The 27,951-nt window shown below is 43.7% G+C and overlaps 1 protein-coding gene and 1 long non-coding RNA gene across 51 annotated transcripts in view; both read right to left on the minus strand.

The window, feature by feature from the left end:
• Positions 1–5,929, minus strand: LOC147346115 (uncharacterized). The gene is made up of 2 exons (XR_015153449.1): positions 5,470–5,929; positions 1–615 (listed from the first exon to the last, which is right to left on the minus strand). It is a non-coding gene; the product is annotated as an uncharacterized LOC147346115 (long non-coding RNA).
• Positions 5,930–16,511: 10,582 nt separating this feature from the next.
• Positions 16,512–27,951, minus strand: part of EPB41L3 (erythrocyte membrane protein band 4.1 like 3) — a 239,395-nt gene continuing 227,955 nt past the window's right edge. For 18 of the 50 annotated variants that reach the window (XM_086372345.1, XM_086372344.1, XM_086372335.1 and 15 more), the window contains 6 exons: positions 22,353–22,736; positions 21,433–21,564; positions 19,717–19,815; positions 19,206–19,286; positions 18,819–18,935; positions 16,512–17,639 (listed from right to left, as the gene is read on the minus strand). In XM_086372345.1, coding sequence (XP_086228471.1) covers positions 18,825–18,935; positions 19,206–19,286; positions 19,717–19,815; positions 21,433–21,564; positions 22,353–22,736 — 807 coding nt within the window. In that variant the 3' untranslated portion in view covers positions 16,512–17,639; positions 18,819–18,824. Of the gene's footprint in view, positions 17,640–18,818; positions 18,936–19,205; positions 19,287–19,716; positions 19,816–21,432; positions 21,565–22,352; positions 22,737–23,326; positions 23,450–23,930; positions 24,633–25,628; positions 25,728–26,096; positions 26,172–27,951 lie in introns of all 50 variants that reach the window. The other 32 variants (XM_086372310.1, XM_086372308.1, XM_086372307.1 and 29 more) reach the window with 6 other exon arrangements.

The raw sequence follows: 27,951 nt of genomic DNA on the forward strand, positions 1-27,951 counted from the left end.
ATTAACACAAAATGGATTTATTATTTTAAAATGGATACATATTTTAACATTTCTCCACTTCTAATAACATAAATACTAGTAGATATAACTGATATAAAACACCTCTCTTTGAGTTCTCACTTATCTTTAAGAGTGTGAAAAGGTCCTTGAAACCAAGACATTTGAAAACTATTTGAGACCTTGTTGTTCAGTTGCTGAGTCGAGTCTGACTCTTTGCCACCCTGTGGACTGCACCACACCAGGCTGATCTGTCCTTTATTATCTCCCGGAGTTTGCTCAAATTCATGTTCACTGAGTTGGTGATGCTATCTAACCATCTCATCCTCTGTCACTCCCTTCTCCTTTTGCCTTCAATCTTTTCCCAGCATCAGGATCTTTTCCAATGAGTCTGCTCTTTGCATCAGGTGGCCAAAGTATTGGAGCTTCAGCTTCAGGATCAGTCCCTCCAATGAATATTTGGGGTTGATTTCCTTTAGGATTGACTGGTTTGATCTCTTTGCTGTCCAAGGGAGACACTTCTCCAGTACCAGAGTTTGAAAGCATCAATTCTTTGGTGCTCAGCCTTCTTTAATGGTCCAACTCTTATGTCCATCCATACATGACTATTGGAAAAACCTGGAGAAAAATTGGAGAAGGAAATGGAACCCACTCCAGTATTCTTGCCTGGAAAACCCTATGGACAGTATGAAAAGGTTTGGGACTTACTCTGCACTTTATAAAACAGAAAACCATGGACAGCTCCTACAGATGCTTTAATTGCACTGGGAATACCTAAGATCTAATGCAAAATAAAAAATTATAGAATTCTGCATGTTTACTCTATTGATCTTAAACATTACAGACCAGGACAAACATTTTCAGAGAGTTTTACTGCCGTTAGTGAAGTCACTAAGTCGTGTCCGACCCTCAGCGACCCCATGGACTGTAGCCTACCAGGCTCCTCTGTCCATGGGATTTTCCAGGCAATAGTACTGGAGTGGATTGCCATTTCCTTCTCCAGGGGATCTTCCCAACCCAGGGATCGAACCTGGGTCTCCCACATTGTAGACAGACACTTTACAGTCTGAGCCACCAGGGAAGACTGCCGTTAAGTGGACATTAAATTTATTTTTATTTAAAATATCTGACTAAATGATCTAAAACTGCCAGAATGACACACATTATGGGATAAGGTGCTATATTTTTCATAAATATGGATAAAACATAAGCAAATCCTGTTTAAAAGGTACAGTCATCTAGAAGAACAATTTTATTTTAAAAATGTACTAGGATTATATGAGCAGATGCACTACTAATTGCTCTTTAGTTGCTATGCAAGTGTTTCCAGGGTAAGTTTTCTTGTTATATAACTATTCTACTACTTGTGGTAGATGCTTATTTATTTATTTTTTTGGTGCTTTTTTTTTTAAATTAAAAGTCCCAATCATGGTGTAAGAATGTGAAATTAAACAATATGCACTGTGATTTGCTAGAACAGTTGTTAAGAATAAAGTCAGGCACACTGATTTGCTGTTGTTCAGTTGCTCAGTCGTGTCTGACTCTGCAACCCCATGGACTGCAGCACTCCAGGCTTCCCTGTCCTTAACTATCTCCTGGAGTTTGCTCAAATTCATGTTCACTGAATTGGTGCTGCTATCCAATCACTTCATCCTCTGTCGTTCGCTTCTCCTCTTGCCTTCAATCTCTCTGAGCATCAGGGTCTTTTCCAATGAGTTAGCTCTTCACATCAGGTGGCCAAAGTATTGGAGCTTCAGCATCAGTCCTTTCAGTGAGTATTCAGGGTTGATTTCCTTTAGAATTGACTGGTTTGATCTCCTTGCAGTCCAAAAGACTCTCAAGTCTTCTCCAACACTACAATTCAAAAGCATCAATTCGTTGGTGCTCAGCTTTCCTTATGGTCTAACTCTCAGACCCGTACATGACTACTGGAAAAACCATAGCCTGACTATAAGGACTTTCGTCAGCAAAGTGACGTCTCTGTTTAATACATGGTCTAAGTTTGTCATGACTTTCCTTCCAAGGAGCAAGCGTCTTTTAATTTCATGGCTGTAGTCACCGTCAGCAGTGATTTTGGAGCTTGAGAAAATAAAATCTGTCCCTGGTTCCACTTTTTCCCCATCTATTTGCCATAAAGTGACGGGACCAGATGCCATGATCTTAGGCACACTCATAAAAACATCTAAAAATAACTACACCACTGAACTTCCTTCAAAACTCTTCAGGTTGCTAAGAGTTTGTGGTTACTCCTAGATTGGAAATGACTTGTGATCACTGTGGTTTTTTAAAAAGGCAATGAAAAAGGAAAAAAAAAAAAAAAAAAGGCAACAACATTCCTCAGAGTTGAATCACACTTAAAAATTTTTTTTATTGAGGTGGGTCTTTGTTGCTGCACATGGGCTTTCTCTAGTTGTAGCAAGTGGGGGCTAGTCTCCAGTTGCAGTGTGTGGGCTTCTTCTTGCAGTGGCTTCTCTTGTTACAGAGCATGGGCTCTAGAGTGTTCAGGCTCAGTAATTGTTATACAGGGGCTTACTTGCCCCGTGGCATGTGAAATCTTCCAGACCAGGGTTCAAACCATGTACTCTGCATTGCTAGGTGGATTCTTAACCAGTGGACCACCAGGGAAGCCTAGGCCACACTTCTTGAGTAGCAGTTTGGAGCTAACTTTCAACATATTATCGACTAGAGACAACGTATTAGAAGATGTCTTTTGTTACCCGAACATTGACCAGAGACATTTCATTATTCACTTACATAACAATTCATGAGCCACAGGCATTAATTTCTGCAAAAATCCCCTGAGTGAATGAGTTAAAATACAGTTCAACAGCTGAGGCTAACAAAAAAACACCTTAAAGTCATCATACCCAGAGTCTCTGAGCTTTATGAAAGGCTATACTTGGGGTTGGAGAAGGCAATGGCACCCCACTCTAGTACTCTTGCCTGGAAAATCCCATGGGTGGAGGAGCCTGGCAGGCTGCAGTCCATGGGGTCACGAAGAGTCGGACACGACTGAGTGACTTCCCTTTCACTTTTCACTTTCATGCATTGGAGAAGGAAATGGCAACCGACTCCAGTGTTCTTGCCTGGAGAATCCCAGGGACGGGGGAGCCTGGTGGGCTGCTGTCTGTGGGGTCGTACAGAGTCGGACACAACTAAGTGACTTAGAAGCAGCAGCAGCAGACTTAGGGTGGCAGTGAGGAGCATCCTCACACTGGGTCAGGAGGCAGCTCACTAAGGATTCTTCTGGTGCCCAAATACCCTGTATCCTTTGGCTGCTCAATCCTGGATGACAACTTTTCAGAAATCAAACTAGGTAGCACTCCCCCAAATGAATTCAAGCTCCTGACAAAACTGTTGAAAGTAGAGCAAAATGATCCCTGAAATGTAGCAGTGTCTTACAACATCATCGCAAATACACTGGAAAGTGAAATGTTACACAAATCTGATGACGTTTAAATTTAGAACGCATGTGATATTTGAGTGGGCTAAATTTCCATAAGGCAGAAAATGCCTTGAGAGGCTCTACAATCCAGTACTGGTATTTTCTGAGTTAGGAAGAGGAATTATATTTGAATTGCCTTATATATGCAAAACTATATACTCTTAAAATATGTAAGAGTATGCTAAGTTTGCATTTAAGATAGACTTTGGAAACGCACACACGTTCTCTGTGTAAAAGAATAAATCAAAATTATAAGTACACAATTACCTAAGAGTGCAAAATGTAGATGTTGATAAGGGGGAAACTAGTTTTCAAAGGCAAAAAAGAAAAAAAAGCTAACTGGGTGAGTTGATTTCTCAACTCCTATCTCATTCCACACTTCTCAGATGGCTCAGTGGTAAAGAATCATCCTGCCAATGCAGGAGACCTGGGTTCAGTCCCTGGGTCGGGAAGATCCCCTGGAGAAGGCAATGGCAACCTACTCTTGTATTTTTGCCTGGGGAATCCCATGGACATAGGAGCCTGGAGGGCTACAGTCCATGGTGTTGCAAAAGAGTTGAACATGACTTAGTAGCTAACCAACAACAGCAATAATCTCGTTCTCAGCACCAGCTGCGAATAGAACCCTGTGAATTACGTTTGTTGAATTCTGTCTGAATTAACGTTTGCTGTTACTCTCTTCCTTCCACTCACCCTATACCCAAAGTACAGGTGGGGTGGTGTGTTCCCATCTCTTATCAACAGTGTAGAAAAAGTGTTTCCACTTTAAGTTAATTAATATGCCCCATGAGCCCAATTCTTTCCTTGGTAGGAGTTCATCCCTAATGTATTTTGCTGATGTAATAGGCAAATCATTGATCTTTCTAATAGTAGGACCCCTGAAGGATGCTCAGCCAACAGAGTGTGCCTGTAGGGAAACTGACAGTGGATGTCACAAAAGTAAGGGAAGGTTGGCCTCAATAGTACCATCCTTTTCTTTTTTTGGTGTGGGAGGGGGCATGCCACCGCTTATGGGATCTTAGTTCCCCAGTCAGGGATTGAACCTCCGCCCTCAGCAGCGAAAGCATGGAGTCCTAACCACTGACCACCAGGAAAATCCCCCTCCCCTTTTTTAAATTATAATTTTTAGTTTTGGCTGTGCTGGGTCTTTGTTGCACACGGGTTTTCTCTAGTTGTGGTGCTCAGGCTTCTCCCTGCTATGACTTCTCTTGTAGGGGAACATGGGCTCTAGGGTGTCGGGCTTTAGTAGTTGTGACTCATGAGCCTTAGAGCACAGGTTCAGTCATTGTGGAATCTTCCTGGACCAGGGATAGAACCTGTGTCCCCTGCTTTGGCAGGTAGATTCTTAGTCCACTGAGCCACCAGAGAAGTGTCCCCTCCCTTTTTTAAGACCCCCTCCCCGCAAAAGACGCCACCTCCTTTGCCTCCTTTGTCCTTCAGTATATTATCCAGAAGTTCAAAAGGGGGATAGAAATGTTTACCTTTAACTTGTCTTAATTCTTCATAGTTACAGGTCTGCTTCAGTTCTTTAATATTTCACTTTTATAAACATGCTCTAAATTAAAGGTGAAAGGACCTAGGACTTGGCTGGGATCTGGTATTGAGAGGCAGGATGCAGAAGTTTTATGATAAGTCTAGACATTAAAGAGGGATCTCTGAGAGGTCTTGATGTTATTTAGAAGAGACAGCTTACATAGGAAGCACAGATTTAGAATAAATGAGCTGCAAAGAATTAGAATGAGGACAGCTGGGGGCATCAAACAGGCACACATGTATGTTTTAACCTGTTTGGAGTGTTCCTACCCATGGAAAATCACCCCCTTCCCCTGATCCAGTCCTGGAAAACTTAAGCTCTGCTCTAGATTTGGGTCATAGTCAGTCAATCAGGTAGCTCAACACCCCTTCCCCCAAGTCCTGCAAGTTAAATTTATTTGTAAAAAGTTTGAAATCCAAAACATAAGTTCCCAAATACCGAAATTACACAAAGGTTCTAGAGCCTCTAGGCCAGCGCACAGAACCCCACTTACCAGGGCAACTGCAGGTGAGTCAAGGATTAACGTTAAGGAACAAAGTTTGTTTTTGTCCGACACCCAGCAGGCTGAACACTGAGCCCCCATGCTCTGAGATGGGACTTGTGGACAAGGCAGCTTAATGCAGAAAGAGAACAAAGTCTCAGGCGCAGCTCCCAGAAGAAAGGGGCTAGGGTGTTCCTGGATGAGCTGGCCTCACAGGTTCAGGGAGCACAGGGATTGCGGGAAAGGTAATGGGAAGCAGGTGGGGGGGCCTCCTCATTCTGCGCAGGCGCAGCTCAGCCACAGGCCTGTGCACCTTAAGAAGGGAGGTACTTGGCGCAGTCTGACGGTGGAGTTTTCCACCCTTTGAAGTCAAAAGGTCACCAAGCTGCGGGACACTCGCACGTGCCCAGATGGAGGGTCAGTGGTCCTATCCAGTCTCAACCAGTTCAGCTCCAGCTAGACACAGCTGGTCTAAGACTCTGGAAGAGAACTGGGTCAAGCATCTCATTGTTCAGGCTCTGTGCAGCTGGAGGACATGCGAACCTTGTCCAGCCACAGTTAGTGAGGTTACAGGTGAAATAGATTTAACCCACGCTCACCCACAGTTTCATTAACAGTGATGGAACCCTCCTGTTAGGCAGGGCGTTTCTATGAAAACATTCTGTGGCAAGACGCCAGGCACCGCTTGCGCTAGAGGAGCAGGTGGTGGGTGTGGAAATCCCTGGTGGGTGAGTCTAGAAGAACAGGGCCATGGCGTTGAAAAGCAGCCCCTTTCCTTCCTAAGGTCTAACTTTGCCTCTGGGCTGGGTGAGGAAGCCCTACACTACTTGAGCGGTGTCTACCTGCGATGGGGGAGGAGGAGGCAGCACAGACGTGCTGTTGTGGGCAGAGAGATCATTTATAGCATCTGAGCATCACAGGCACTTGCCAAGTGGCACTAGTGATAAAGAACCCTTCTGCCAATGCAGAAGACGTAGGTTCAATCCCTGGGTCAGGAAGATCCCCTGGAGGAGGGCATAGCAACTCAGGCCAGTATTTTTGCCTGGAGAATCCCATGGCCAGAGGAGCCTGGCAGGCTACAGCCCATAGCGGTGCAAAGAGTCGGACACAACTGAAGCGACTTAGGACGTATCCACGAGCATCATAACTAGAAAGGAATGCTTACAGCTTGTTGGGCACTATTTGAATTGTCTTATATTCAAGTCATTCTCGCAGCAAATGACATTGCCATTTTTTAGGTCAGAGCTGGTCATGTACTGTCATTTTGATATGGTTCAGACGAGCCCTTTACAACTCTCCACCTGAAGATGTGAAAGAAAGAGCTTAACTAACTGCCCAGCGTCACAGAGCTGGTTGTACAGATCAAGTGTTCTTGGGGGAACAAATGGCACCCGCAGAAGAGGATGACCGAGACATTGATGAAAGACTGCTTATGGTGGGGGTTAAGTGAAATCAACAGGATGGGGAAGCTTCTGGAAAAGCCATCCTAGACAGGTGTGGTGGGCATCGGGAGATGGCTTGAGCTGTCAGCAAAGGGCTGAGTTGTGTGTGTGTAGGAGGGGTGACTTACAAGTCACCTCTCATGGTGCATGGCCTTATAAATGGTGCTTGCATTTTTCTTTGTTCATGTCTGTAAAGGCCGAGTCAGGTGTTCATTCTTTACAAAATAGAGCACCTGTCAAAAAATTCTGTATGAGCCATTCTGGGCACAGCAGGGGCATCTCATGGAGCATGGCAAGGGAATGACAGCTAGACATTAGTCATGCGTTCTTAAATAACATCCACTTATCACTAGCCCTTTATTAATGGGTACCTAACTGCCCAGCACACTCAGCTGGACTTCTGCCTCCCCCTGGTCTTCCACTCCTGCCAGATCACTTTTAGAAGGGGAATGACAAGCTAACATGCCAATAACAGAGTTCTCAAAAGTCAGCTACATGCAGAGCAGGCAGTCCTTCATAAGGTCCTGGATCCTGCGTGTCCAGGAGGAAGCCTGACTTTCTCCTCAACCTTCTAAGCTCACATCGCCCGGTCAACATTTCCCATCGACGTTCATGTGCTCTTACCTGTGACTGTCACCTGGTCTTGAGTTTGTGGCAGCCTCTTTAATTCCTGCTAGGTAGCTCCAAGCACAGATCCAGGCTGTGCTGACTGGTCCCTCTGCTCCCAGTTCCCACCTTCCAACCCACTCCCTTCCTCCACTGATTCCCACCTGCTAACCCTGATGGATGGAAAACTCTCGCTTTCTCAGAAATGACTTAAAGAAAGCTGAGAGATGATTTTGACATAAGCAAGTCAAGCTGTCTCACCTGGATGGTTGAGGATGCCTTTGACCCTAAGGATGGTGGTTTTAGTCCCTAAGTCATGTCCGACTCTTTTGGGACCCTGTGGACCGTAGCCCGCCAGGCTCCTCTATCTATGGGATTTTCCAGGCAAGAATACTGGAGTGGGTTGCCATATCATTCTCCAGGAGATCTTCCCGGACCAGGGATTGAACCCGTGTCTCCTGCAATTGTAGGTAGATTCTTTACCACTGTGCCAAAATTTCACTATATTTTAGAACCCAACAGAACATCCCAACCAATACCAATAAGACCTAAAGCTGGTTCAGTTTCCCCAGACACTGCTGATAATTTTCTCTCCAGAAAGAAAGGGGGTAATGTCATGCTTCAAATGGATCACCTCTGTATCTTTTTGTAGGAAAATCCCCTCCACCTTAAATTCAAGTTTTTTAAATTCAAAGCACCTAATGTTTGCATATAAACTTTATATTGTACTTTTTTGAGAGTCATGTGACAAACAGGCTGTTACAAGGAATTTATTCCAAAAAGCAACTTGAAGAATCTGTCCTGAGCTGAGGTCAGTGGGGGTCATTTCCTTCACCGCCTGTCTCCACGACACTGTGTAATGAGGAGAAATATGAATACATGGAAAAATGCTGAAAAGGTGTTTTGAATTCTCAAAGGAGAAATTATTCATAGTATTATTAGTATTAAGTATATCACACAGTACTGTCAGACTTTTAAGTCAGGTATGAAGGATGGCATAAACTAATCAGACTGTCCTACCTATTTCTGGTATTTGAGAAATAGGTATAAAAAATAAAACAATATTTTTTTTTACTAAAAAATTCCATTGAATTTCTTAGTTTTATCTTTTTAAATAGTTTTGATAATTCTCCTTGCACTTGAAGAACATGTTTTCCTATTTTTAAACTTTCCCTACATGGCAAGCTATCACTTATATAAATCTAGAATTATAAAGCTGGAAGAAATTCAACCCAGCTCCAAATTTCTTGGATATCTTAAGCCAGTCCCCAGAGCCAACACTGTCGTACATTTTGTTTTTCCTTTATCACCTCTAGAGAGGAGATTCCCCACAACCTTCATCACCTGCTCCAAGCTGCTCCACCCCCTCCTCCATCCCCACCCTTCCCTCTACAGCCCTGTCTTTGGACTTCAGCCATGGCTCCTCCTGGGGTCAGACGTTGCAATCAGTAGTCCTTTGGTGACCCTCAGTCACTTGTACTGAGGCGTCATCTCTCTTGGGATGTTTCCCTTACACCTCTGATGGTCTCCATTAAATTGTCATGTAGGTTAACATTCCCACAGTTAGCAGAACAGAAGAACTGGCAGCAGATGGCTATTTGGAAGCATCAAGTGCCAGACTTAGAAACTGTTCCTGGTGAGAAGCTTCTATTTCCTGAGTCCTGCTCTTCACCCTCCTGATGTCTGATGAACTCCACATACCTTAAGGATCAATTCCCAAGTTACTTCTCCTGTCCTACTCAAGAGATGCTCTTTCTCCTCTGGGCTAATTGTCACTTGGGCTTCCCAGGTGGGTCAGTTGTAAAGAATTCACCTGCCAACGTAGGAGATGCAGGTTCGATCCCTGGGTCGGGAATATCCCCTGGAGAAGGAAATGTAACCCACTACACTATTCTTACCTGGGAAATCCCATGGACAGAGGAGCCTGGCAGGCTACAGTCCACGGGGTCGCAAGAGTTGGACACAACTTAGTGATTAAACAACTGTCATTCATCACTGCAGCACCTCCCATCACATGTATTGCAGACGGATTCTTTCATCTGCCTGCTCACCTCTTTACGAGCATCCTTCTGAGTGGCCGTGACTGCCTTCCTCTCTGCTGCTGCTGCTGCTAAGTCTCTTCAGTCGTGTCCGACTCTGTGCGACCCCAGAGATGGCAGCCCACCAGGCTCCCCTGTCCCTGGGATTCTCCAGGCAAGAACACTGGAGTGGGTTGCCATTTCCTTTTCCAATGCATGAGTGAAAAGTGGAAGTGAAGTCGCGCAGTCGTGTATGACTCTTCTCGACCCCATGGACTGAAGCCTACCAGGCTCCTCCGTCCATGGGATTTTCCAAGCAAGAGTACTGGAGTGAGGTGCCATTGCCTTCTCCAGCCTTCCTCTCTAGTGTAGTTTATTTCAAGGCTTTCTGAGTCTGTGTTGGGTGATTATAACCAATGCCGAAGCACTTTGTGGGGCATCATTGCAATATTTTAAAAATTATTTTTGGTGCCTCCTTGTAAACTGTCACTTTGGTGATTCTTATCAGTATTTCCAAGGCAATTCCTGTTGCCCTACAATTTCTTGGACTGGAGTTAGTATTTCCATCATGACTACAGGCAGTACTTGTATTGCCTTCATCACTTGACCATCCTGCTTCTTAGTGCTCAGGGGGCCACCCCCTCTTTCTGTCACAGGCTCCCAATATGTGGAGATTATAGTATTGCCTTAGGCTTATTCAGCACTAGAAACATTCCTTAAGTGATGCTGAGAATACTGTCTCAATAAGTCTTCACAATAATTTTTATGTGGGTAAGTTACTTTCCTTTTCTAGAAGATGGATCACTGTAGGTCAAGAAACTTGCCACCCAGCTCTTCTCAGTCCTAAATCAATGCTCCTTCTACCAGGAACAACCAGAAGTTGCCCCAGTGCCTGCCATCTTTAGACCTCAGGCATCAGCAGCATCTGAGAACTTGCTAGAAACACTCATTCTCAGGTCCTACCCCAGACCTACGGAGTCACGGGGAAACTGTGTGTGTTCCAATGCATGCTGGGTCTGAGATCTCTTTCTGAAACCAGTGCCCCACCCCCCACTGGCTGTCCATGGCATTCATCTGCAGTCTCTTAAAAATATAGTAATGCTGAGCCCCACCTTCAGACCAGGACTCAGATGCTCCAGCAGCTCAGACTGTAGCATCTTTAAAAACAAATTCCCAAGTGGTTTTAATGTATGTTTAGGCTTAAGACCCACTGCTCTAGAAAACACAGAGCTGGAGCTGCCTGTGAATTTCTTCTTAGTCCTCGGGGAGTATCCCTAGGAAAGGTATTGGAAACGCAGCACCTCAAGCATGTTCTATATTGTCACTTAGCAACTCTCTATTCATACAAAAAGGGCCCCTGCAAATATAAAATCCCAACACAGAAAATTAATACAGTGAATCCGCCAATATGTGCACACCCTGCACTCACACCTTATCCGACGAGCCATGTCAGAATCTCGGGATCATTGTGTGTGTGGTTTTGGTTTCATGCTGAACATTGCAAGACATTGTGCTGGCTGCCTCATAGCCATGGTTTCATGGACAATATCAACTCAGCACGAGGGTCATCACACACCCCGTGCATCTTTTTTGCCCCTCTGAACAAAGTGAATGTTGACCTGGATACGGAGAAGGATCCTAGCTAGGGTCTTTCTCATTGCTTGAATCCTAATAAAAAAAGATTTTTGCAGCCCAAGCAGAGGGCTATTTTTTTCACAAGCAAAAGCAATCTGTTCTTCCTGAGATAAATCAGTTTGTGTTCTCATGTACAGAATAAGGGATGCCCAGCGTGGTGGGAAGTGGGGGACAAATCAGGTCATTACATCAAACTACTGCTTTCTGTTTTACAAAGAACATTCTCAGGTGTTTCTATAGGGTACTGACTGTCATAGAACCAAAGAGTTTTCACCATAACAACCTTTGCAATTGGCTGTTGTTCCCTTTTTATGTTGAGTTAACCGAGGCTCAAATGCTCAAGTCATTGCCTTAAGGTGACAAAAAAGGGGCGGAATGCATGGTTGCTGAGTCCAGTGTTTATGTGTTTTGTTTTAGGCCATGCTTGCTTAAAGAAAGACAGCACCGGTGAGAGACAGCTTTATGCAGAGGAAAGTAAAAATTAAGCACACCCAGAGAAGCATCATCTTTCAATTATACTGTGGTAACACTTAAAAATTACTTACACAGTATACTAAATTACTGCCCATCAAAAGCAAATGCACTTCCTGAACCACAAATATGTATTCATACAAAGCAAACCTTATTCATTTGGAAAGATTTCGCATGGAGTGTTACTATAAATAACTTCATTATCTGTAATGGAAACTCAGCTATCACCATTCTAATTAGAACATGGTTAAAGAAATCCATGTTGAACAAAGCATCTGTAACATTTGGTGAGGGTAATAATGGCTTTGAGGTTCCAGGAAAAAGTCAGTTTTCCAAATTTCTCATTTACATCTCTCTCACTGTTCCCGAATCAATGGTTTAAAAAAAAAATTATATATATATATATAATAAAGGTGACAGACACTTGAAGAAACAGGAAAAATACAACAGCACAAAGAAGAAAGAAAATCATTGTATGTTCCCTCCTCTGAAAATCACTGGTACCATTTTGGCTGATGTTTCTTCTTTTCTGTGCACAGACAGTATGTCTGCCTGCTCAGCATCATCATGTATAAACTGTTTTACCTACTTATACATTTACTAGGATTAATTCCTCTATCAGGTCAGTATTCTACAATTCTTGGGCATTGTACAGACTTCCATCTTAGGAAAATTTATAAATTTTCCACTTTGCTGAATATTTACTGTTTAAACACTTTGGTTTTTATGAATAACATTGTGGCAAACAGAACGGTACATTAACTTCTATAAACTGTGTTGGATTTAGGAAAAATTTTCCCACAGTGGATTTGCGGGGTCAAAAGTTTGTAAAAAACTCGAAAATACATGTCTTCCTTGATTCTACTGCAAATCTGTAACTGACACTCCCACGAGAAGTGGCTTTTGCTTTGCACCCTTCCAAAGCTTAGACGTACAGTGGTGTTTTGGCTGATAATTGTAAAATCACAGTGTATTAAAACGTGCATTTCTTTGTCACTGCATGTCTTCAGGGATCACTTAGATTTCAGTATTATTCAAGGAGAGTGTTTAAGCCTGAAATTCAGCCCCAGAATACTCTGGTTCCTCCTTGTTGCATGGGGTGCCGTGAAAACCCACATATTATCTTGGTTGATAAGCTCTCCCTTGAGCTTGCAATGCAAGAACCTGTCCAATCCCTTAAAAGATTACACTTATCTCAAAGAAACATAAGAGGCTATTGTGGGTGTGTATGTGTGTAACACTCCCGGGAAAGCATTAACTCCATCATTCTTCCTCAGAATTAATCAGCTCTGATAAGAGACGATTTGGCAAAATGAAATGTCATTTCTGAGAATACAATTTTACATGCACCAATGACCTGCCACAAAAACGTATACCAAAAAATGGAATAACCCAATTTTACTTAGTAAATACCTATTAAAACACGAGGCCGTGTTGATGTATGGCAGAAATCAAATCAGTGTTGTAAATCAACTATCCTTCAATTAAAAAAATAAGTTAAACAAACAAATATGAGGCCACCTCTACAGCAAGTCACAGCAGATGCTTCTGACACTGGTTAATTGACCACAGTGAGAAAGATAAGGGAGAATTTCATGGAGGTACCTATAACTCTCATTTGTCAGTTAGGAGCATTTTAGAGCCCTATTGTAGATTCCACATTGGTTTTCAAAAAATAGCTACAATTGATGTTGATTTAGAAAATATAACGTAACAGATGTGCTGGAAAGAATGAAGGAAATGGATTGTTTAAAAAAATTAACGGAAGAACCCTACAAGTTGCATGAACTCACACAGTGCCCAGCGTAAGGGGCGTGGTGGTCTAGGAAATCAGAAAGGAATAGGGAATAGAGGGCACTTCGCAGGTGGTGTGAGTGGTAAAGAACCCATCGGCCAATGTAGGAGACGTAAGAGATGTGGGTTCGATCCCTGGGTCGGGAAGATTCCCTGCAAGAGGGCATGGCAACTCCAGTATTCTTGCCTGGAGAATCCCGTGGACAGAGGAGCCTGGTAGGCTATGGTCCATAGGGTCGCAGAGAGCCGGACACAACTGAAGTGACTTTGCATGCACAGGGAATAGGGGATGGGAAAATTCTTCCAGGAGAGTGAAGCTGCAGGAAATCCCCACATTATTAGTGTTGCCCCCCTCTCTCTTGCTGGGGCAGTGAAGTTTCAGCATCAATGCAGCTCTGTCCATTAATCCCAACACCGCAGAAGGAGCCCGAGGTGTCCATGAAAGCTATGCCTCACACCCGGGCTGAGCTCCATGCTGGCTCCACTGCGCAGAAACCGTGGAAGGAGGGCTATTGCCTGGTCTTAGCCATTTGCTCTGTGACTCCAGAGAAAACATGAAGATTTTGGAGGACTCAGCAACTCCACAACGAATGTTTCTGCACATCCCTGTGTGATTAGCATGGAACTGCAGGTCATCAGCAGGCTGGACCACAAGGGGCTTCCTGGGTGGCTCAGCTGGTAAAGAATGCAGGAGATGCAAGAGACTCAGGTTTGATCCCTGGGTTGGGATGATCCCCTGGAGAAGGAAATGCTAACCCACCCCAGTATTCTTATCTGGGAAATCCCATGAACAGAGGAGCCTGGCAGGCGACAGTCCATGGGGTTGCAGAAGTCAGACAGGACTGAGTGAGCAGGCACACAGGCTTGCACACAGGCCACCAGTGGCTGGACCACAATGCCTTTAGGTTTGTAACTTGCTCTGCTCGTTTGAGAGATTCATAAATTCCTGTTTTCTTATGACGCTGGACCTGAATTTTTGAGCAAATTGAGAAGCAAGCATTTATTTTCTGGGAGGCAAGTAGGTAACCGGAGTGGAATTCTTCAGTTTCTGCAAGTGTAATAGCTAGGGTCTTTTAGACGCCTTGTTCAGTCACTAAGTTGTGTTCAACTCTTTGCGACCCCATGGACTGCAGCACGCCAGGCCTCCCTGTCCATCACCAACTCCCGGAGTTTACTCAAACTCATGTCCATTGAGTTGGTGATGCCATCCAACCATCTCATCCTCTGTTGTCCCCCCCTCCTCCTGCCCTCCATTCTTCCTAGCATCGGGGTCTTTTCCAGTGAGTCGACTCTTCACATCAAGTGGCCAAAGTATTGGAGTTTCAGCTTCACCATCAGTCCTTCTAATGAATATTCAGGGTTGATTTTCTTTAGGAATTGACTGGTTTGATCTCCCTGCTGTCCAAGGGACTCTCAAGAGTCTTCTCCAACACCACAGTTCAAAAGCATCAATTCTTCGGCGCTCAGCTTTCTTTGTGGTCCAACCCTCACATCCATGAGACTATTGGAAAAACCATAACTCTGACTATATGGACCTTTGTCAGCAAGGTGATGTCTCTGCTTTTTAGTATGCTGTCTAGGTTGGTCATGTTATAAAGTAATGGAAAGCAGATAGAGATTTTGGTACTAGAAGTGGGCACTGCTGTCACAGCAGTATGTGACAGTGATCTGGAATAGTAGAAGGAAGCTGGAAAAAGTCTGAGAAGCACGTTAGAAGGAAAAGAAAGCTGAAAACATGTAGTTTCCTTGACAATGTATAATTTCATAAAAATGAGTAAGCCCTTACTGCTGAGGGCAGAGGAACATAAAATGCTAGGTTTGGTAAACACAGCAATACAGACAGCATGGTGACTATAATAATTAATACCATATTATTAACATATATTTAAAGGTTAAGAGAGTAAACTTTAAAAGTTCTCATCACAAGAAAAAAAATTGTGCTGTGTATGGTGACAGCAGTGACTGGATTTATGGTGGGTTTATATTCACAACATATACAAAATATGAAATCATGATATTGTACCCTGAAAATAATACGTAAATTATACCTCAATGAAAATTTCAGAAAAATAAATAAAACCAGGAACACAGGTACAACTTGGATAAAAGTCAGCAGACCAGGTGCTGGCATCTTTGGGAGGCCACTTGCCATTTTCCTATCAGTAAAAATGTTAACTTTTCTCAAGATAATTTTGGACTGGCTTCAAGCACAATTAAAATGATGCTTCAGTTCCTAAAATGAACACTTAGTATTCATAGTAAAGACAGACTGAGGACTTCAGAGAGAAATAAGAATCTGACTCCCTCAATAGGGCTGAGATATGTGGTCAAATAGGGCTTCCCAGGTAAAGAATCCACCTGCCAATGCAGGAGACACAGAGTCAATCCCTGGGTTGGGAAGATCCCCCGGAGGAGGGCACAGCAACCCGCTCCAGTATTCTTGCCTGGAGAATTCCATGGGCAGAGGAGCCTGGCAGGACACAGTCCAGGGGTTTGTGAAGAGTCGGACACCACTGAGCAACGTAACACAATAAATGTGGTCAAATATATTAATAATATTCTGGAAAAAAAATTTAATGATGAGTTTTTTTTAAGTTGGGAAGTGAGGGACGAAGTATCAGTGGATACACTCAGGCGTTAGGTGGGCAGCTGGCAACAGAAAGTCTGATTCTTAGTCCCCGGCACTCAAGGAGCTTGAGGTGAATGAGCCTCGGGAACACACGTGGGGCCTGCAGACCGGCCTCCTCATCTGCTCAGCTCTGGTGCTAATGCAAGACAGAGGTGTCTCTCCGGTAGAATTAAAAGCCCCCAGAAGCACTGGGTTTTCAACACAGCCTCCCTTCTAACAGAAAAGCAAAAACTGTGAAAACGAGGTTCTGTGATACTCGTTGTACTTTTCCAGGCTTCCATAGGCAACCCAACATTTATCTACACGTATTTTGTTCACCATCTCTCTGTACTTTTTATCCTGGAAAAAAGACAGGCTCTCTCTATCCTGCAGATGAATGAGGCCTTTGATGTCATGCAAATGTTAGCTCTGGGCCAAATGCGTCTGATCCTGAAAGTATTACACGTAGAGAATTAGAGATTTAAATGCATTGACCATTTTTATTTTGCTATGCGGAAACATACATTCACCAGGGGCTGTGCGATGCAGTTGACAGTGAAATGGAGAATATATCTTCTTGAAGGCTATTTATAACTCAATGCTAGATAGTTTAATTACAGTGGAAATTCTGTACAGTTTAAGGCTTGGCTCTGAACTAGATTGTAAATATGGACCAGATTTGGAAATAAAACACTTTTTTCAAGTAAAAAAAGAAAATTAAAAAAAAATACAAGGAAGGAGAAATGAAGAAAGAAAAAACAAAAGCAACTGAAGCCCAACGAGTTTTCCTGGAGTGAAGTCTCATCATTACAGTAAACTAACAAAAATACCGGTTTTCTTTCCAAAATAATGACATTTTACATATTTAGGACTCGTCAGGGTACCCTGGGAAGCTTTCCAGACTGAACACGGACCAAAGCAGACGACAGGGAAGAAATCACATTAATATGCTAAAATCAGTACTACCTTGTAACGAATTAAATTAGATTACACAAAGCAGGATTGTGAGCATTAAATATTTCCGGAGAGTCATTACTGTTGATGGGTGAGAGTAATAAACCAGAGGAAACAAATAACAAGATTCAAGTTGTTTACTGAATAAACTCGGTTATTGGCACATCTAATCTGGGAAAAACCTGACACAGCGGACCTAGACAGCTTCTAGCAGTTTAGGGTAATCTTCGTTGATCTGTAAACAAAAGATGTGTCACCTAAGAAATTGCAGTTTTGTTTAGACTTTAACCATCATCAGCTATGAAAGGCATGGACTGTTTCGTGTGTTACATGAGATCACGGTTTCTATTGTTGGTTATGAACGTGCAGGTGGAGCTGAGAACGGAGACACGGTGTGAAAAGTAAAAATGCTGCTCTTTTTGTAACTGTATTGTTGCTTCATGCAATATTGGTTTAGTGGTGCTGATTCAGATTGCTTTATTATGGGAAGATCTCTCTGCCAGTGTCTTTATTAAATGGTCAAAGTCAGTTCTTCTGGATTGAAATTGTCCACAGGCAGATACAAGTCAGTGGGTTAGAAGAGGGAACGCCATATAGATTCTGGTTTTTCCTAATGGTTTGCATGACTGGCTTCGTGTACAGCCTAGGTTATTCCTGTAGAAGAGAGATTTGATCAGTTACTCATTTGAGAATATATGAGAGTTTCCCTCAGACTGAAGTCAGGTGGCAAGTATCTTACAAGGTTATTAAATGCTCTTCTGGACAAGATACTGTAAAACACCAGTGTATGTCATGGATAGGCTTCTTCTGAAATAACCTCATCATTACCCAAGTGGCTGACCTCACTGAAGAGAAACTTTTTCTTTTTTTGCTTTCCTTCTTAATTTGAATATGATGAGTGCATTTTATATTTTTCCTTTGAGAGAAGCCACTTTATCAATCTAGGTTTCTTAAACCAATGTTAGAGAACTAACTTCCTTTACACAGGTAGAGCATTTAAGAGACTTTTATTACATAACCAAGTGTGCAAGGAGCTGCATTCAGCACTCAAAGCCCTCCAAGGATGTTCAGTGCTCATCAAGTTCTGGCGGGCGGGTTAGTATGCATGACAAGTCTGAGCACACACACGAGATTCGGTCTGCTTGTGATGCTGGCCAAACAGCAGCTGGAAAGGCATGCATTTCCTGAAGGAAAGCAGGACCACAAGACTGCATTTTTGCCTCCTCCTGAGACACAGTGCTACGCTCGGGGGAAAAAAAAAATTCCCAAAGAATATAGGAAAATAGATAACATCCACAGTGAGAGTGAGTGGTTTGGTTTCAAATTGTAAAACAAAGCAAAACAAAAGCTTAAACAGGCCAGAACCAAACACAGTTGAAGAAGCAGCTAACAATGGGATAATGCTGGCATCAGAATGGGCGTCATTTCATTCCCCTAGTTTTTGGAACGCACAAATTGCACCTCTCAGAACAAAACCATATTAGAGCTGATTAGGCTACATGGCCAGTGAAATAAAACAAACATGACCTTTCAGACCTGGCTAATGAGAGGAGCATGGACTAAAAGGAAGACATGCAGGACCAGGCAAGCAGACTCTGCTTTCTCTTTATCCTCTAACTGGCAGGGGGGACATCAAAAGTCCATAGTATGGAGCCTGTAAATCTGAAACAAACCAGTATCCGCAAACCAATTCTCCATCCTCTTGATACCCAGCCCTGAAAATGCCAGTGAGAGAAAAAGGAGAAAAGGAGGAGGTGAAGGGAGGGAGAGAGGGAAGCCCCGGGCCACATGCCAGCCGAGGCCAAGCCTGGAGAAGCAGCACCCGCCTCTTACCTGGGCTCAGTCTTCTCCATCCTCCGGGCTGATCTCTGTCTCTTTATGGACCACTACTTTGGTCACTGACATGTCAGGATGCTGCTCTTTGGCCTCTTTAATTGCCTGAGCCAGCGCCTATCCCCGGGAGATCACAGGAGGGCAGAGACAAAAAGGAGGTGGAACATGCATGATCAGAGCAAGGAGGAGACTCACGAGCTGGATCTATCTACACAATTCACAAATGGAGCGCAACGACCGCCAAGGGGCTTATACGCTGTGTGCTGGGAAGTTAACTCGGAAACCGTTCCACTACAGGCTGGACTGAGGGCAGCTCTGGGCGAAGTAGGGCCAGCTGGTGTTTCTCGTGGCTCCCCGCCAGGGCATCCACCCTCTCTCACGAGATACCTGGTCATGGTCAATGTCCGCATCTCCAGTGATGACGATTCGCTTCTCAATCCTCGTCTCTGAAATGCCTCCTTTCACAGTCTGAAAGCAACAGACAAGTGTTATGACTTTACCATCCCTGTTGACTGGGGGAAATGGTAGAAAATGCTGACTCAGCTTTAAGTAGCTTCATTTATTCTTTAAAAGTGGACACGGACTCCTATGGCAGTTATTTACAACCGTTAATTTCAGAAGTGAAGACAGAATAGATTCCTTTGGGTTTGGCTGGCTGGTGTTTCTGAAACGTCTGTCATATGCGAAGCAAGGGAGCGAAGTACTACGCCAAGGGCGTTGGAACACATGTTCCTAAGCAGAACTCGGCAGGTGAGGCTAGAAGCATCAGAAACACAGCAGCTGTGAGAGCTCCAAGGCAGTGCCTGGCATCCTGGTGTTCATGTAGCTGCCTGCAGGTGCAGCGCAACCTGGGGGTTCTGCACGGACACCTCCCTGGATCTGTTCCCAGTCCACTTACTTTGGTGATGTGGGTGGTGGTCGTGGTGCTGGTGGTTTCAGATGTGATGGTCTGCGCGCTCATGAGCACACCTGGCTCCAAGTCAGCACCGAGATCGACCTAAGCAAGCCAAGCAGGAGACACGACACATTACCTCTCCAGGACGCCTGCTCTGTTGCTTGAGGGCATGGTGATGACTTAGTTATCTGCACAATCTCTGTGCTTCCCTGATAGCCCTGAGCGCTGCCACTGACTCTAGACTGGACCAAACACGGCCGCTGTGAACTATTATTAAAAGCCAGGACTACAAAAGATCAAAATGTAAGAAAATCCTTCTTGGGAGGTCCCTGGTGGTCTAGCAGTTAGGATTAGATGCTTTCACTGCAGTGCTCCAGATTCAACCATTGGAAGAAGAACTGAGATCCTACACGCTGTGCTGCGCAAACAAGTCAAAAGAAAAAAAATTCTACCCAACCAATCCGAAAGGAAATCAACCATAGATAATCACTGGAAGGACTGATGCTGAAGCTGAAGCTCCAATACTTTGGCCATTACACCTGATGCAAAGAGCTGACACATTGGAAAAGACCCCGATGCTGGGAAAGATTGAAGGCAGGAGGAGAAGGGGATGACAGAGGATGAGATAGTTGGATGACATCACTGATTCAACAGATGTTGAGTTTGAGCAAACTCCAGGAGAGAGTGGACAGTGAAGGACAGGGAAGCCTGGTGTGCTGCAGTCTCTGGGGTTGCAGAGTTGGACACAACTTAGCAACTGAACAACAACAACCACCACCTTATTTATGAGATTTATGTGGGAAGTTTGTAGAGGATGTGGCACATAATAGGCTTACTAAATGGTCACTATTGTTAAAAACAACAAAAACAAAAAAACACAGGACTTCAGAAGTGTAAGCAGGGGCTGGTGGAACTAGCGCTTTTCCTTATCTAAACAATGAGGGAGATAAGATTTCTGAGCCTCTTTCTACATTTTGGCTTCCCTCATAGCTCAGTTGGTAAAGAATCCACCTGTAATGCAGGAGACCCCGGTTCGATTCCTAGGTTGGGAAGATCTGCTGGAGAAGGGATAGGCTACCCACTCCAGTATTCTTGGGCTTTCCTTGTGGCTCAGCTGGTAAAGAATCCACCTGCAATGTGGGGAGACCTGGGTTCAATCCCTGGGTTGGAAAGATCCCCTGGAGAAGGGAAAGGCTACTCAACTCCAGTTTTCTGGCCTGGAGAATTCCACGAGCTGTATAGTTGGGGTTGCAAAGAGTTTGACATGACTGAGTGACTTTGACTTCACGTCTACATTTTCAGACATGTGAAGACCTGCTTAAGTCACCTGCTCTTCCTTGATCAGTAATAAAGTTACAATTATTGCACTGTTTTTGATAGAGACAATTGGGTCCTCTGAGTCTTCTCATAGATTCAGTATCATGTAATTACACTTAGGGCTTCCATGGTAGCTCAGACAGTAAAGAATCTGCCTGCAATGCAGGAGACCCAGATTCAATCCCTGGGTCGGGAAGGTCTCCGGAGAAGGGAATGACTACCCACTCCAGTATTCTTGCCTGGAGAATCCCATGGACAGAGAAGCCTGGCAGGTTACAACCCATGGGGTTGCAAAGAGTTGGACATGACTGAGTAACACTTTCACTAATTACGCTTAGGTGCACGAAGTCATGCATGGGGTAAAACAGGTGCCAGGGCTCTGGGCTTCATAGACTGTCTTACCTGTGATGATTCATATGTTATGGTTTTTGTTTCTGTGTGAACTACTGGCACTTCCTTGGTAGAAATTTCTAGCTTTACTTCTCCTGGTGAAACGCTGCCAAAGCTGATGGTTTCTGTCTTCACAGTTGAAGACTATACCAACGGGAAGGAAGCAGAGTGGTTCTTAAATTTTGCACAGACACATATATTTTCCCCCTCCCCTCTTGGTGGCTATATAAGCACAGGTTAGTATGAAATAAATGTTTATGTATTACATGGGGGTAAGTTGGGGAATGAGGCATAAAACAGATATATGTGAGTCTCCCAGAATTCATATGGAATGTTCCAGGTAAAGGAAAACATTTTGAAGGAAATTGAAAAAACACCCACATTTTTATATTCCCTCTTTTCTATCTCAAGAACTAATTTTAATAGATTAAAAACCATAAATTAGCCTTTTATTGAATAACTTCTTAGAGAAAAGGAGCAAGTAATAAGACATTGAACCACCCCTGCCTACATATACTTCTGGAATCTCAATAAAAGAAAAGAAAGAATAAATTCTAGCACTTGGTACTTGGGCAAGCCTGGCTATGGCCCTTCTGGATAAGTATACTGATCAGAAATAGATCTATCAAGTTTTCTGATATCTTGGCTGGCTATGCATCTCCCAGGTTTCCTGCCAATTACAGTAATTACAAGAGTAAGAACCATTTCCTGGAACTGTAGATTATTAATCATCATAATCTATGTTTGCATGTGATCCCAAAGATGAAAACCAGCACAGAGACCCACAATTGCCATGCAAGAAGGCAGTTAAGAGGAGAAACAAACTGCTCTTGGAAAAGGAAGAAAATTATCAACACATAGCCCCGCCTTTACACTTAACTAAATTTTAGGGACTTGCTTTAGTGCTACAAGGAATATTAACTATTAGTTACCTCAAAATGAGGTTTTTGTTCCAAAGTTTCTGAAACGTGGACGGCTGCAGTCTGCTCCTCCTCTGGCTCACAGGAAGCAGTGGCCATTTCGTCCTGCTCCACAACAACTTTATCGGCCACCTCCCCTTTCTCCTCCTTTGCCCCCTCAGTAAGAGCCGAGCCCTCCTTCTCTTTTGCGCCAGAAGTATCAGCAGGTGCTGCCTGGGTCGCAGTGTCCGCGTCATCTCCAGCCACGTAACAAGCATCCCCGCTCGCATGCACATTCATCACGTGTCTCTCCTCCACCAGCACCGTTTCCTGCACAACCTTCTCTACACTCGGTGGCTGGGGCTGCTGGGCTGTTTCCGTCTCTATATCGCTGGACTCCATCTTGGTTTCTGTTTGCTGCATGGGAAAAAAAAAAAATTGTGGCGTCAGCATGACTTTCCACCAAGAAAAGGTCAAAAGGCAAAAAAAACAAAAGAAGCCACTCACTGGGGTACCTGTGCTTATACCCGGCAGCACTGACAGAAAATATAATTTAGCTTTCATCCCCCCCACCAGAATCTCTGATACCCCAAAACACACACTCAAACTTGTGCTGCTCCTTTGGGATGTCGCAAAAGAAACAGAATGCTGTATGAAATGCAATTGAAAAATCAAAACAAAACGAAAGCATTGGGGCACATGCCTATCAGTCTCGGCGGCTTCTCCAGACCTAACAGATGACATAAGATGCTTTAAAAATTAAATGCTGTTAAAATGTGTCAGCAAGATTACTTTCTGAACATCTGAAGTATGTTCTTATAATGGAACTGAAGACATGTGATGTATATGTGGGGCAGGCGCAGAGGGGTGGAAGTGAAGACCCTCTTAGGTATTTAAGGCAAAGCCACCTGGATAGAAAACACACACACACACACACACATCAAAAAAGCATAAAGAAAAGGCAAAAAGGCAGAGAGGGGACACGGGGCATGGAAACAAATGGCCACCTGCACCCAGCTTTGAGAAGTGGAAGTGACCGCGCCTATGAACTCTGTCGGTTTTCTCGCGGACTCTAATAAGCTGAGGATTTCTGAGCCGTCCATGAGCTTTTCGCCAGAAGTCTGTTTGGTCTGAGTGAACAGAGAAATGGAGAGTCAGGCACAGTGGTTGGGACACATGTGGGCATGTACACATTCACAGCTGGTGAGACACAACGGTGGGCGTGGGACCCAGGGCGAGGGATGGCAGGAGCTACAGAAAGGGAGGGGAAACAGCCAGTCATCAGGGTGAGCAGGGGCTCTGGTTCGGGAAAGCAGAGAGAGTTCCTGGGTTGGGGCGGTGCCGGGTGAAGCCGATCCTTTCCTGGCCCCGCAAGGCCGGCAGCACCACCCCACCTCGGGGACAAGAGCTGAAATAAAACGGCAGGTGTCTCAAGGTGCACGTCGGACGGCGTGGTGACTTTTAACCATGAAAACAACCAAAAAGCTTGGGTTGGCGGCTCTCAACATAAGCCAAACAGCCAGAGAAACGGAAAGGCTGGGGTGGAAGGGCTGCCTCTGCAAACAGTCATGCTGGAATCGGAAACGGCGGCCCAAAGGCGGCCCCGGTTACCACGACTTGGGATGCAGCTGACTCGGTGACGACATAACGGGCAGTGGCGACAGTGACGGCCGGCTCCTGCGAGTACCTCCACTCGGACAGGCTCTTCTTGCGGGGACCAAAGGGCCCCACCTTCAAGGCCTCGGCCTCGGGCTCCGCTCGGCCCAGTCGTGGGCCCTCCAGGCCAGCATCCCTCCTGGACACCTGGGCTTTCCCCACAGCATCGTCCTCCGGGCTCTGCCGTCGGGACTCGGCTTCCTTGATGGGGGCCAGCGACTCTGACAGCCTCCGCTTTGGGGTGTGGACCTCAGCCCCTCTCCTGGCCCTGTCCTCGGTCACAGCTCTGAGGACCTCGAACTCAGCCAGGACAAGGGGGGTCTTTATGGACTCGGCCAGTCCCCGCTCCACAGTGGAGGGTGACACCACCTTCTCGCCTTCTCTGCCTTTTCCAGTCATCGTGACAATTTTTCCGGACACGGTGTCATAGGACTTTCCGAGAGTGTATATCTTCTGCTTGTTCTCTTCCTTCAAGTGCATTTCTTGGGCCAAGTCTTCGAAGCTCTGCACTTCCATGGTGCTCGATCCTAAGAGGTCGGTGGGGATGTCACCAGTTCTACTGCTCAAGGTCACCACCTTGTACGTCACAGTCTTTTTCGAATCACCATCAGCTACCTCAGTGGGCACTTTGTCTACAATAACCCAATCCTCTGTGCCCTATATTTGAAATATAAAAGCTAAATTAGAAATTCTGATGGTATTTCATTTCTAAAATAAGAATCCTTTAAAAAAGGCGATCTAGATGAGAGCTACACTCGGGTCTGGGAGGTGAGTGTCCAGGGCAGGGGTTGTGATCTATTAATTACGGCTGCAATCTCTTCTCATCTGAAATGTATTAACTCTAGCCTTCAACTCAGAGTACGGTCTATTGTAGACCTGCAATTTCAGATTTCTTGAAACACTTTAGTGGTAAATTTTGCAAGGAATATATCTGATCTTGTACTCAATGTCTGATCATTTTGTATTTCAAGATTATAAAACCTTTTTGAAGCTGTTGTACATGTTATTCAGCTTTACTCAGGTGGACACAGAAAAGACTGTTTTCCATGTGAAATAGAACACTGCACTTCACATCTGTTGTTCTCACAAAGTACGTGCCAGCATTTCCACAAACTTCTGTGAAAATCATTTTCCGTGTTTGTGAATTATATTTCCTTATATGGGTGCTGGAATCCACTCTAGCACTTATTATCCATAAATAGAGTGCACCTGTGTTCCAGGCATGGTAATGAACCATTTCCCACTGTTAGCACATTGTTCAGAGCCTCTTAAAAAAATTGGCTATACTTGTCTGCACACTGTTCCGAACTTATTTACAACCAAAGTTCATTGTCTCAGGAGTTTCTTTGACAGTTTCCTTAGTGTTAGTCCCAAAAAGGCAGAAGAAATGGGAGTTATGAAACTTCTGTATTTGGGAAGCCTATGCAGAGGTTAGCAGGTGACTTAGTCTAACAGGTTACAGAGGGAAGAGAAACCAAGCCAGGAGCAGGGAGTGCCTTGCTTGACATTTTGATCTCGGATGTTTTTTACTTTCTTATTTATCCTTGCCTGAAAACTTTAAGCTAGAATTGGAGGGGGTGGGGCTTAAGAAAGAAGATTACAGACCCATCTATAGACTGGTGCTGGATTAAATGCAATGAATTGAAAAATAACCTCAAGGGTCGACGGGACAGTTTTCTGGAAAATGATTTGACGAGAGGTAACCACAGAGATTGCTGAGTCTCCTTCCTGAATTTTCTGTGTCACACTCCGCTAGTGGGAAAACCAATAAAAGTTCAGAACTTTCAAAGTCAATCAAGGTCATCTGAATTACCATGGCTCTATGGGTGAAAGAGACAGTAAAAAGGCCCAATAATATCATTACAAACTATAATCATGATGCTTCAATGACCAAACACAGACATAATCACTGAGAAGCAAAGGCCACAAAGAAACGATGGCTAACGGATAACCAAAATAGTAAGAAAATTCCCTATTTTCCCTCCCCGGAATCTAGGCAAAAATGATATACCTACCTTGGTGGCAAGCAAGGTAAGTTTTAAAAGGAAAAACTAAAGATATTTGAATGACACTGAAATCTGAAGAGCAATTCCCTCTGATTCCTTACTGTTTGTTTTTTACCTGAGACTCAAAGAATGGAGAGCTTCCTTGCTGCAAAAATAGAACCTTTTCTGAAATCTCCCTTTCTTCTTCAGTCTGTTTGAATAAAGGGGGTTGGGTGGGAGAGGAGGAAGCAGACAGTTTCCAAAAAAGCAAGTTAGGAAGACAGCTCTTTTCTTGTGCTACACATATAATAGTCATTCATTTCTTTTCCCCAGAAGAATTACTGTCTGTTAATTTGGAAAATTAATGTCAAAGTTGAATAATTATTTCCAAAGTGAAACAGATTATTCTGTGACTCTCTCGTGTTTTTAGAACTCAAACATTTCTAATTTCTACAAACACAGAACATGCAAGGGTGGAATAAAGGACTTCCTGGAGTCTCAATAGGTGCTTATATGGCTGTCATCTGCAATACTGTAGAAATGAGTATTCAAATGAAAATGCTAAGATTAAGAAAAATAAGTTGGGAATAAATCCTCACTTCCATTTCTGACAAATTCTTGATCATATTCTGCACTGAAGAGCTGCCTGATGCAGAGGAAGGAAATGCACATGGATCACTGTATTACCTACTAATCTGAAATACCCAGCCTAGCTTGAGGTCTTTACTCTACAGATAAACATAAAATATTCTCAAGATTATAGCTTTATTTGAACTTTTATAACATGATGAGTAATTCTGAAAAGTCAGCTTCAGAATATCTTGGTGAAGAATTAAGTACTTCAAATCGTACTCATCTTTAACATATAAACTTAAGAAAAACACTACACATGTCATGTTAAAATAGGTGTTTTCCTTTCACCTGTTTTTCTTTCTTTAGTATTAAAAATGCATAATTCAAGGGACAATACATTAATTACTGAGCCTGTGTCTCTGCACAGGCTCGGTAGCTAATAAAACTCCACAGAATAATGATAGAAAGGACATTTTAGTAAAGCCATTTAAAAATAATAACAGAGTTCAGAGTATCTAGATGAACGGAACTTTGAAAATAAACCTTCTTGCTGTTTGTTAAACAGTATAATTTTATCAGAGGTATTTAAAATTCCTATGTATGTGTTTACAAAGCTTTCAGTACTCTACTTAATCATTTTCCTGCAAGAGGTTATAGAGGAGCATCTGGAATGTTCTCCAGAAGGGCCTGCTGACAGATTCTGATAGCACTGCTCTCAGATGCTCCTTTTAAATAAGGAACAAAGAAGACGTTTTGAAGGGGAAAAAAAATTTCTGTCCTGCCCCATTTTGGAGAAAGATATTGGAAGAGACAAAATGTACCCTGTGGCATCATTAAATGTGGATTTATGCTTTAAACTTTCAATCAGAGCCTCTTTTTCCAACAGAAATAAGAAACAGGAAGGAAAGGTTGAAATTATAGGTACTTTTCAGAATACCAAGACTAGGCTTCTAATTATAATCACTGAGCTAAATGTTTTTCCTAGGATGAAAGCATAAAAAAAAAGACCCAGCAGCAGGAAAACAGTGGTTTTCAGCATATCCTGTTATCTGACATCAACTAATTTAAAAACGTCTGTGTCTGTAATTAAAAATGTCCACATGGTCTGCATTCAGAACTGTGCCTATACGTATATATACACCCTATAACAGAAAAGGGTAACATGAGGGGACAAGTATTACCATTAATCCTATGTATGATCGACTCCAACCCAGTGAGTTTGACTAAAGAGAAGTGAAGAGTTATTGATAAAGAAAAGCTAGTGATTGAGACATTTACTAGGGGTTAAGACAGAGTCTGCCTGCAATGCAGGAGACCAGGGTTTGATCCCTGGGTAGGGAAGATCCCCTGGAGAAGGAAATGGTAACCCACTCCAGTACTCTTGCCTGGAAAATCCTATGGATGGAGGGGCCTGGTGG

This window comes from Bos grunniens, chromosome 24 (assembly GCF_055505025.1).
Source record: "Bos grunniens cultivar Pamir isolate PY7600 chromosome 24, Bosgru_T2T1.0, whole genome shotgun sequence".
In the NCBI taxonomy this organism is placed as follows: domain Eukaryota; kingdom Metazoa; phylum Chordata; class Mammalia; order Artiodactyla; family Bovidae; genus Bos; species Bos grunniens.